This window comes from Pongo abelii, chromosome 10 (genome assembly GCF_028885655.2).
Source record: "Pongo abelii isolate AG06213 chromosome 10, NHGRI_mPonAbe1-v2.0_pri, whole genome shotgun sequence".
Classification (NCBI taxonomy): Eukaryota; Metazoa; Chordata; class Mammalia; order Primates; family Hominidae; genus Pongo; species Pongo abelii.
The window spans coordinates 68,684,471-68,696,665 of record NC_071995.2 but is presented as its reverse complement, the minus strand read 5'-3'; the positions used below and the strand labels follow the sequence as shown (position 1 = coordinate 68,696,665).

General features: G+C 35.8%; 1 protein-coding gene across 1 annotated transcript in view; it reads left to right on the top strand.

Annotated features, from left to right (window-relative positions):
- The window catches only part of PTPRR (protein tyrosine phosphatase receptor type R), a 276,888-nt gene that overhangs the window by 222,264 nt on the left and 42,429 nt on the right, over nucleotides 1-12,195 (top strand). Inside the window, 1 exon segment of the mRNA NM_001132350.1 lies at nucleotides 89-173. Within this exon segment, the coding sequence (NP_001125822.1) occupies nucleotides 89-173 (85 nt within the window).

The window sequence follows — 12,195 nt, the reverse complement described above, 5'->3', positions numbered from 1 at the left end:
AATAGAACTCTGGATCACACGGCCCCCTGTGAAGATTTTCTTTGTGGCAGTATTAGATACACTAATTTGATATTATTTATTTTTGCAGGAAATACCAATGAACTTTGTGGATCCCAAAGAAATTGATATCCCGCGTCATGGAACTAAAAATCGCTATAAGACCATTTTGCCAAGTAAGCTTCTTGATTTTATAATTTGCATTGTATGGAGGGCAAGGGGAGGGATAGCCATTGGGAGAAATACCTAATGTAGATGATGGGTTGATGGGTGCAACAAAAGCAAACCACAATGGCACATGTATACCTATGTAACAAACCTGCACATTCTGCACATGTATCCCAGAACTTAAAGTATAAATAATAATAATAATTTACATTGTAAAGCACAGGACAAGTCTTCCTATTAACCCTTACCTCAGCATTTCCAATTCTTACAACACCCACTTCATATCAAATTTGGAATTACAAACACATGTCAAGACTAATAATCATTAAAGTTATCTGAAGTTAATGATTTTACTTTTTTACTCTTATTATAATGTCCAGGTCACAATTCCAATAGACACATATTCTAAAATTTTGTTGTGGCACACATTATGGCTACCTGCTTTTTGTCAAGGGTCAAACAATTCAATGGGAAAAGGAGAGTCTCTTCAACAAATGGAGCAGAAACAACCAGATATCCACATGAAAAAAAATGAAGTTGAAGACAAAAATTGACACAAAATGGACCAGAGACCTACACATAAGAGCTAGAATTACAAAACTCATAAAGGAAAACAGCTGTAAATCTTTATGACCTTGAATTAGTCAGTGGTTTCTTAGATAAGCCAACAAAAGCACAAACAGCAACAACAAAAAAATTGAACTTCATTAATATTAAAAATTTTGTGCTTCAAAGGATATCTTCAATGAAGTGAAAAGACAACTGATAGAATGGAAGAAAATAAATATTTGCAAATCATGTATCTAATAAGAGACGTGTAGCTACAACACACAAATCTTACAACTCAATAATAAAAACACAACCCAAAAAATAGACAAAAGATTTCAATGGATATTTCTCCCTAGAAGATGTACAAATGACCAACAAGCATATTAAAAGATGTTTAACATCACTAGCCATCAGCGAAATCAAAACTACAACAAGATAGTACTTTATATCCATGAGGATAACTATAATTTTAAAAATAGACAATAAAAAATGCTGGCAAGGATGTAGAGAATTGTAAACTTAACACTACAGTTTTAAGTACAGATACAGCTACTTAGGAAAACAGTTTGGCAGTTCCTTAAAAGATAAAACTGAGTTGCTATATGACCTGGACACTCTACTTCTAGGTAAATATTACCTAAAAGAAATGAAACGTGTTCACACAAAAATGATACAAAAATATTTATTACAGCATTATTCATAATAGCCAAAGAGTGGCAACCATCAGCTGAGAAATGGATAGATAAAATGTAGTATAGTCACACAATAGAATCAATAAAAAGGAACAAGGTACTGATGAACCTTGAATGAACCTTGAAAACATCATGCTAAGTGAAAGAAGCCAGACACAAAAGACCTCATATTTTGTAGTCCATTTATATGAAATGTCCAGATAGCCAAATCTATACAGACAGAAAATATCTTAGTGGTTGCTTAGCATTAGGGGATATGGAGAATGACTGCTAAAGGACCTGTATTTATTTTGGGGCTCATTGAATGTTATAAAATTGATTTACAGTGATTGTTGCACAGCTCTGTGAAAATTAAAAAAAAAAAATGCTGCGATGGCACATGAAATGGGGGGATTGTATGGAATGTGAATTATTTCTCAATAAAACTATTACCAAAAAAATGTTGCTGTGCATGACGATGACCTGGAGTCCTTGTTAGTCCTGTGCCCAACCCCAGGGATTTTGTTTAAGTAGATCTGCTGTTGAGCACAGAAAACTACTTTTAGCAAACACCTAGGTGATTCCAATCCAGATGAAACCAGGACCCACTTTGAGAACCACTACTATATGTGAAACTAGATTGAGCTTCATGGAATTTATTAACATCAGGCAATGACCTGAATGCCAAGGACCAGTAAGAAATAAGAAACAGTCTATAAAATCAAGGAGGTCACAGACTAGAAACGAGTCATATAAATGGTAATTATGCTCAGTGCATAGGCCAGAATAAAGATACTGCCCAAGCAGTGTAGGAGTTCAGAGAGGACTGAGTAATTAATTCTGTCCAGAGAAATTAGGCAAAAAAAAAAAGGAGAGGAAGTAATATTTTCTATGACTAAACAAACAGATATAGTTGGAGTTTTGGCAAAATCAGTAAACATCTCACGACAAAGCTCAGGAAAGATGGAGCCACAAAGTCTTTTTAAGTTTTGACATTGAAATAGTAATCTTCATAATTTAGTTCATTAATTCATTCTTAAGACACCAAATTCTTTATATTCATAGTAATGGTGATGTAATAAAATAAAGTAATTAAACAATTACTGTTAATACTGTCTTTGGCCTTCCCCTTCTGGTGGAATTGGAAATACATTGTTAAACTATAACATATTTTTAACTGCTCTATATAGTTAAATTTATTTACCTAAGGTAGAGTCACCATTGAAGGTTATTTTATGACTATACTTGGCCAAAGGGGATGAAGGTGCTGCGTGTTTGAATTTGTGTTCTCTCTCTCCCTCTCTCTCTCTCTCTCTCTCTCTCTCTGTTAAAATTTTTGTCTAAAATAAACCAAACATAAGTAATAAGGGAATATACCTCCATCACAATTATATATACCCAAACCATCATCTAATTTTAGAAGGATTTGGAAATTATTAGCATTAGTTCAAAGTTCAGCCTTCTCCATTTCCTGCCCAGATGATATCAGACAACTGCTTCATAGTCCTGTGTCAGTTTTTCCGTTCACAGAACTGGGTGGACCTCTGGATTCAGGGCACCTGTGCTGACAGCTGATGTTGAAAATGATGGATTTTCTGTTGAAAATGTCTGCAGCCTGAATGCCCCACCCACTACCCCCTGTTGCACAAAATATAATTTAGGAAATATAGCTTAGAAAAGCCACGCTATTGGGTGAAAGCATCCAAAAAGCCTGGAATGAACACACAAAGATGTTCTTTATGGATTTAGACTGTAATATGAGATAAACTTGAAATATTACATAAAATGATGATTATTAAATGATCAAGAATTTAAACATTATGATTGTTTTTAGTTTTAACCTACACTAAACTCTTCTTAGTTCTAAAAGCTTGACAACTTGTACATAATAGCAGCATTATACAATTCTGAGAATGCCTTGCAACAGATATATGGATGGGCAAGAATCAATTATGAATAAATCAATTTATAATTATAAATTAAATTATAGTCATTTCTCTAAGGACAGTGTTATCTTGGCTCAGATTAAAATGCTAAAGTCAAGTTTATATCAAATTATTTTGCAATGTAAACAAATATTACTGATAAAAATATGTCTACATCCTAAATCACAAAAGTAGTAGGAAAAAACAATCATACATCAATAGAAAATTATTAGACAGTAAAATATAATACTGTAATAATCATCATCAATAGAAAATTATTAGCACACAATAAAATATAATATTGTAATAATAAGTTTAAATTTTTTATTTTTACTTTAGATTCAGGGGGTACCTGTGCAGGTTTGTTACAAGGGTATATTGTGTGATGCTGCTGTTTGGGCTTCTTCTGACCCCATGACACCCAGAGAGTGAACACAGTACCCAAAAGGGAGATTTTCAGCCCTTCTCCCTTTCCCTCCCTCCCTTTATTTGGAGTCCCAGTTACTATTGTTTTCATCTTTATGTCTGTGTGTATCCAGAATTTAGCTCTCACTTATAAATGAGAACATGCAATATTTGTTTTTCTGTTCCTGTGTTAATTTGCTTAGAATAATGGCCTCCAGCTGCATCCATGTTGCTGCAAAGGACATGATTTTGTTCTTTTTTATGACTTCATAGTGTTCCATGGTGTATGTGTACCACATTTTCTTTATCCAATCCACTGTTGATGGGCATCTAGGTTGTTTCTATGTCTTTGTTATTGTGAATAGTGCTGCACTATAATAATAAATTTTATGCATATTTCTTTTGTGCAGTCAATGTATTGATACAAATATAAGATAATATAGATACACTTAAAGAATGCCATTTACTCAGGTCATCATTTTATATTTAAAATTTTAACATCTAATATGTTTCCTACTTAAATTATGTTTCCTTTTTTATTATATGAAGTACCTAGCACAGAGTAGATATGCAAATAAGTGAACCACTCATTAAAGCAACAAGTTTTGTAGCTAAAGCAAGATATTGGAATTAGATTTGATTTCCTACCCCAACAAAAACATTTACAATTTTTGGCAGGATATTTAATCTCCCTATGCCATCCTTTATTCCCAAAAGTAGTGATAACGATACTCTCCTACAAGGCTACTGAGAAAATTAAATGAAAGTATGTGTAAAATGTCTGTCAAAGTTCCAACTAATAGTAAGCCCTCAGCTAATGTTAATTTCTCTTTCCCTCCCTATCTAATTGAAGATGAATCCATTTCTAACCTCAGAACCAATTCCAGGAAATAGGGGTACCATCTGTGTATAGAGAAGTTTACAGTTTTAAAAGCAAAGTACTCAAGAGCCCCATTTTCATTCGTTTATAACAGTAGTGATGAAAATGATGATGATTATACATTTTTTGTTTAATTCTTGGCATTTTTTTTAGTCCAAGCTATATATTACAAGAGTTTTTCTTGGAAACCTACATTTCCCCATACTCAGTTATATGTTGTATTCTTGCATTTGTAAAAGGAAGTAGTTGGAGCCACACACAGTGGCTCATGTCCTGGAGTTTGAGACCAGCCTGGGCAATATAATAAGACTCCATTTCCACACACAAAAAAAGTTTAATTACTAGCCTGGGCAACATGGCAAAACCTTGTCTCTACCAAAAAATACAAAATGTAGCCAGGCATGGTGGTGCACTTGTGTAGTCCCAGCTACTTGGGAGGCTGAGGCAGGAGGATCACTTGATCCCGGGAGGTTGAGGTCGCAGTGAGCTGTGATCGCATCTGGGAGTAGCCACTGCAATTTAGCCTGGGCAACAAAGTGAGACTCCCCTCTCTGAATTTTTAATAAAAAAGGCTTTGGAAACTTCTAAATACTTGGAAAATACTGTAAGTTACTAATTACCAACATAATTTAGCTTGACAGGGAAACTGTCTCTAAGCAGTTTTTAGCTTTACCAGTAAATTGTATACATCATAGGCATTATAAAAACTGAAGGAAGCAGGCCTCTTTTCAAGCCTGAATGGTGTAGGATGTTTATGGAAACTTCTAACAATCAGTGGATACTGAAAGGCATGAAAGATTTCTTGTCCTCTTTGCTAAGAAAAGAAAAAAAAAATCTAGAAAGTCAAAAACAGGGCTTTAACTCTTTCTAATAGAAATTAATTCTGACATTAAACCCTCTGTGAGCCACAATGGGTGCAGCACACCAGCATGGCACATGTATACATATGTAACAAACCTGCACGTTGTGCACATGTACCCTAAAACTTAAAGTATAATAATAATAAAATTTTTAAAAAAAGAAATCACAAAGGATACAAAAGTTAATTAAATACAGCCTTTGCCCTCTAGGGGCTCACCACACTCCACTGAGGGCAGGCAGAAATTTAAGCACTTAAAATACAAGATGATAAATACTAAAATAAAACTCAGGGGACCCAAGCAAAGAAGAGAATGCCTAATTCTGCCTGGGAAGGTCAGGGAGAACTTCAGAAAGACAGTATTTTCTGAATTGAGCCCTGAGGAATGAGGAAGACTTTACCATGCGGAGAAGGCAAAGGAAACAATATGTGCAAAAGCATAAAATCTGCAAGAACATAGAACATTTGGGAGATTGCCCTAGGTCCATGGAGCTAGATTATATGATACACATGGGAAAGCAGCTGTTGGTGAGGCCTTGGGATGATCATTAAGGATCTGCTGTATCTTGCTAAGTACCCCTCTTGGCATTCATCTTCTAGGCCTGCACTGTCAAGTAGAGCAACCAGAACCCACTTTTGGATAGGTCAGTTTACACTTAAATGAATTAAAATTAAATAAAATTAAAACTTTAGTTTCTCAGTTTTTACTAGCCACATTTCAAGTGCTTGAAAGCTAGAGGCTACATTTTTGGACAGCACAGATAGATAATATTTTCATCACCTCAGAAAATTCTATTGATCAGGGCTGCTCTAAGCTGAATTATCAATAAGTATATAAATACAATACTTAAGTATGTAAATACAGTAGGTATAATAAAATTGAGTCCAACGGACAAATAGGATTATATACAATACCTTCTTGGAAATTCACAGGGTCCATTAACATACTGAAGACCCTGAGAAGTCCTGCAGTAAAAAGAATATAGTTCACATTTGTTTAACCCAGTGTTTCCCATATTTATTTGGGTACTAACCTCTTTTTGTAAAAGATGACTTAATTTATAAGTCATATAGTATAATTCTATTTGTTATAGAGGTAACGATTTACAGGTAATAAATATTTTGGGAAATACTGCTCTGGGCAATTGGGAAGTATGGATGACATTTAGACAATGGAATCATGTGATCAGATTTTGTTTTACAGAGCACCTTGACAGCTATGAGGAGGATGGATTGGAAAAAAGCAAGATTGAAGGCAGGGAGACCAGGAGATGCTTGAGTCCTAGTCCAAGAAGACAGCCATGCAAACAGAGAGGCAAGGCAGACCCCAGCGTATTTTAGGAGACAGAACAGGCAGAATATGCTAACATTCAAATGCACAGAAACTCTACATGGATTGTAGAGCCGTGGCAGCACACCTAACCTAAACAATAGCAGAAAGCTGTCAGGAACACATGAAGGGCATGAGGAGTTTCACAAACCTGTGGTCTATTCAGAAGGAAATAATAAATAGAAAAAGCTGAACTATAAATGAGGAGACCGGGCTGGTCTGAAGTATGTATTTGAGAGCCCTCAGGATGTGCGTAATAAAGTCACAGGAATGAATGAGTCACTCAACAAGGCAGTATCAAGTGAGGATAAAAGAGGGTCAAGTTGAATCCTAGAATTAGCAACATGAAAAGGGGCAGATTAAATGAGCAGGAGATTGGAAAGAGGCCACCGAAGAGGGAGCAGGAAAACCAGAACGTTGTGTCCCAGAATCCAAGGGAAGAGAAAACTCGAAAAAAGGATATACAGTCAACAGTTTTTGAATGCTTCAGAGAGGACATGAACAAAAATACCACAACGGGATCAATGGGCTTAACAACAAGAGGGTCAGTGGTGACCTTAGCAAGGGCAGTCTCTGCACAGTGCTAGGGTTAGGATAGATCACAGTGTACATGAGGATTGAGTTGCAGATGAGCATGGAGAAAGTGTGTGTATAATAAACTCTTTCAGAAGTTTGCCTGTCTAAAAGAGAAAAGCAATAGAATAATTGCTAGAGAAGGATACATAGAACTGACCTTTTTTAAAAAAACAGAAGAGATCTTTAAATCAGTGCAGTAGACAGTCACTGAAGGTCTGCTATGCGAGACACTAGATCTTATAAAGATGGTGAAAAATCCCCATCCCTGCCTTCAAAAAGCTCAGAGTGTACCAGGTCAAAGAAATCATAAAGAGATGAATTAGTAATATTAATGTAGGCAAATGATGGTAAAAATAATTTCCACATTTTCCATAGCACTTTAGTCCACAAAGAGTCTTTCAACTCTTGATGGAAAGTGATTTTAGAATTTAAGACAATGTTGCTAGCACTAAACGAATCTAACCAATATCAGATATTTGTGCTGTCAGTGAACAAACTGCTACATATGCTAACTAAAGACAACTTCTTCCAAATAGTGAAAAAGACTTCTGTCCAGGCCAAGTGTTTGTGTTGTAGGTCAGAAGAAAGGAAATCAGTGCAATAAGCAATTTAGGGCTATCCAGACTGAACTAATCACTGCGTGCATTCTAATGGCAATGTTATGAGGCCTGAGGACTTAGTTTTAGACTAAGATGATGATTATGATGATTACCTTTTGTTATGTTGCTAAAACGTTATTTTTTAATAGATCGTGATAATTATTGGACATGAGAACTCCAACTCTAAGAAACCCTGAATTTGACTTCTGAATATATACAAACCCCAGATGTTTGGGATGTACCTATTCTATTAATGCCTCCCCAGGCAGAACTGATTTTGTGATAATACTATTCTTTTCTGAAATATTTTTGCCAGAAAACTTATATATACTATTAAACACAACCCAAATAACAGTGGTTTAAATAATTTAAAAATGTATTTCCCTCTCAAGTATACCTGCCAGGATTGATATGGCAGCTTTGCCATGTTATACCTCCAGACTCATCTCTCTGGTTACCTCATCATCCCTAGGGTATTACCTTTGCATGGTCTAAGATCCTGATCACCATGACCACATCCCAGGCAGCAAGATGGAATCAGAAGTGGTAGAAGGAGAACGTCACTCCTCACTTTAATTTCATGATCTAAAAGTCACGTGCATCACTTCCTCTCACCTGCTATAAGTGAAAACTTAGTCACATGGCCGCAACTAATGCAAGGGGTGGTAAGAAGGGAAGTCTTAAGCTGTGCATCCTACCAAGTTCTCAGCCAGAATTGGGACCTTATTGCTAAAGAAAGACAGGGATGGTGACTACTAGGAGACGACTAGCTCTTAAAATACATATTTGGCTATGCGTTTCTGTGCCATGCATACTATTGTGTGCTCCAGCTATTGACAGCAAAAATGCTAGACAGCACTGAGCATGCTTGGCAAGAAGCTTTAAGGGCACTGTAGAGCCAAAGGCTCCCAGTAGGGAACCTCCTCCATGAGATTCTTGGTGGAGTGTGTTCAATAAGTGTTGTTTGCTCCACTGTGGCTTCTCCTCCTTGTTTGTTATTTTGTGATCTGCCAAGAGTTTTGATCAATAGGATTGATGGAAGATATGTATAAATAATGGAATAATTTCACTTTCAATGTTAAAATTCAGCTCCACGGGTGTTCGAGACCCCTTGGAGGAAAAAGATAAGGTAACAAAAAGCAGTCTAGCAGAAGTCTTTCTACATTACGAAGGGTGTAATAGATTTTATGCAGACTGAGAGGTTTTACCAACAAGGGTAGATTTAGTTTTTTGGAAGGGAGGGGAGCTAAAGCTTATGTTATTTGGAGATTACTCTTTAGGTTTTATTTTATTTTTAATTGAAAATAACAGTTGTATATATTTATGGGGTACAATGTGATGTTTTGATACATGTATACATTGTGGAATGATCAAATCATGCTAATATTAATGTATCCATTACCTCAAATATTTATTGTTTTTTTGTGGTGAGAACATTTAAAATCCCATAATTTCAGCTATTTTGAAATATATAATATTATCATAAACGATAGTCACCATGCTCTATAATAGATCACCAGAACCTACTTCTCCTAACTGAAATTTTGTATCCTTTGACCACCATCTCCCCTTTCCCCATTCACCCCACATCCCTAGCCTCTGGTAACCACCATTCTACTCTATTTCTATGAGTTCAACTTTTTTAGATTCTACACACATAAAGAAGATCATGTCTGTCTGTGCCTGGCCTATTTCATTTAGCATAATGTCTGTGAAGTCTATCTATGTTGTCACAAATGACAGAATTTCCTGCTTTTTAAAGGCCAAATAGAACTCCACTATGTATATAGACCATATTTTTAACATCCATTCATCTGTTGATGGACACTCCAGTTGTTTTCAAACCTTGGCTATTGTAAATAGTGCTGCAAGAACATAGGAGTGCAGATATGCCTTCAACATACTGACTTCAGTTCCTTTGGATATATACTCAGAAGTGGAATTGCTGGATCATATGGTAGTTCGTTCACAGTTTTTGAGGAATCTCCATACTGTTTTCCAAAATGGCTATGCTAATTTACATTCTCACCAACAGCCTACCAGGGCTCCCTTTCCTTCACAACCTTGCCAACATTTATCTTTTATCTTTTTGATAATACCCCTTCTAACAGGTATGAAGTGATATTGTGGTTTTAATTTACGTTTCTCTGATGATTCGAGGTGTGGAACATTTTTTCATAGATCTGTTGGACATTTGTATGTCTTGTTTTTAGAAACGTCTATTCAAATCTTTATCCCTTTTTTAATATGATTATTTTCTTGTTATTGAGTAGTTTGAGTTCCTGATATATTTTGGATATTAGCCCCTTCATAAGGTATGATTTATAAATATTTTCTCCCAATCTGTGGATTTGCTGTGCAGAAGCTTTTTAGTTTGATGCAATCCCCTGTGTCTATTTTTGCTTTCATTGTGCTTTCAGGGTCATATCCAAGAAATTTTTACCCACATCAATGTCATGGAACTTTGCCCTGGAAGGCACTCTTAAAAAATGAATACAACATTATGAAACAAAATAAGATACGAGGTTCTTATTGAAAATGGCTCATGCAAGTGAGGGTCAGTCTGCCCCTGACCAACAATTGTAGGAAATGTAGAGATAGATCTGTTAAGACTCTAGGAGATTTGGGGGAAAATGAAGTGCTTTTGAAAGTTTGGTGCTAGCTTCCATCTCCATAGGGTCTACATTTTGAAAGCTCTGAAGGACAAGACTGAGATTGGACTTGTTTCCAGGATGCTTTAAAGAGGGTAGTTTGCTTCAGTACCAGTAGCCCCAACATATCTCTTCAGAAGGAATTTTGATAAGTTCAAGGCCCATGTCCCAAGAGACTTCCATGCTGATGAGCATAGGACCACAATTCCTTGTTCACAGTTAGCTTATATCCTGATTCAAATACTCCTTACCTGTTCCACTGTAAGTTCCTCTGTAGTCATCCTACTTCCCTTAGGTCACCCAAAAGGACATGCTAGAATCTTTTGCAAAGTGTTTTGGTTCAAACTGAATGAAAGCCTGCCTCTATCAACAGGATTCTTGGATGCCACCTAAGGGTCTTCCAATTGATTTCCAGAATTTATTGACATCTTCTAGACTTCTATTGCTTCCATATGGCAGGATCAGGAGCTATTTTACCTGTGGCTTATAAGATCAGATAAGCATCTTTGGTCTTCACAAGTCAATCTAAAGCTTTAAGCAGAATGGGACTTCCTCTTGATGAAAACAGATCCCTTATAGCTCAAATCTACTTTATCCATCCTTGGATAGAAGTTCTTATTATTTGTTTTATATATATATATATATACACACACACACACACACACACACACACACACATCAACATATATATTTATATATAACAACATATATAACATATAACATGTTATGTATGACATATAACATGTTATGTATGACATATATAACATGTTATGTATGACATATATAACATGTTATGTATGACATATGACATATATAACCTATGACATATGACATATATAACATGTATAATATGTAACATACTATAACATATATAACATAATATAACATATATATATCTTTATTTCAAATATCCTAGTGACAAATGAGCAAAATTTTACTATATATTTTCAACATCATCTTTGATAATGGCCTTGTTAATTTCTAAGTTTGGTAATCTGGTTTCAACTCTCTGCTTCATTTCTTACTGTGTGACCTTGGGTGAGTTACTTAACCTCTCTGTGCTGCAATTTCCTAATCTAAATAAAGAGACTGTTAACAGTACGTACTTTATAGAATTGTAATGATTAAGTGACCTAATGCATAAAATGCTGTTAGCTGCTCTACCTGACACATATAGGAGTCACCAATGAGTGCAATGACAATAACAGTGATCATGATGTCATTCCAGAGTTTCGTGACTGACTCCTTATTGGTCCCTATATTACCTATTTATTGCTATGGAACAAATTACCCCAAAATTTAGTGGCTTAAAACAATACACATTTATATCTCACAATTTCTGTGCGCTGGGAATTGGGGAGTGGCTTAGTTGAGTGTCTGGCTCAAGGTCTTTCATGAGATTTCAATTGAGTTGTTGGCCATGCCTTCAGTCAGCTGAACACTTGGCTGGCACTGACGGATCTGCTTCCAAGAGGGCTCATTCATATGCTATTAGCTGGAGGCCTCAGTTCCCCACTATTTCTCTCTTCATTGGGCTGCTTGAGTGCCCTCAAAATATGGCTGTTAGCTTCCTCCAGAGCAAGTA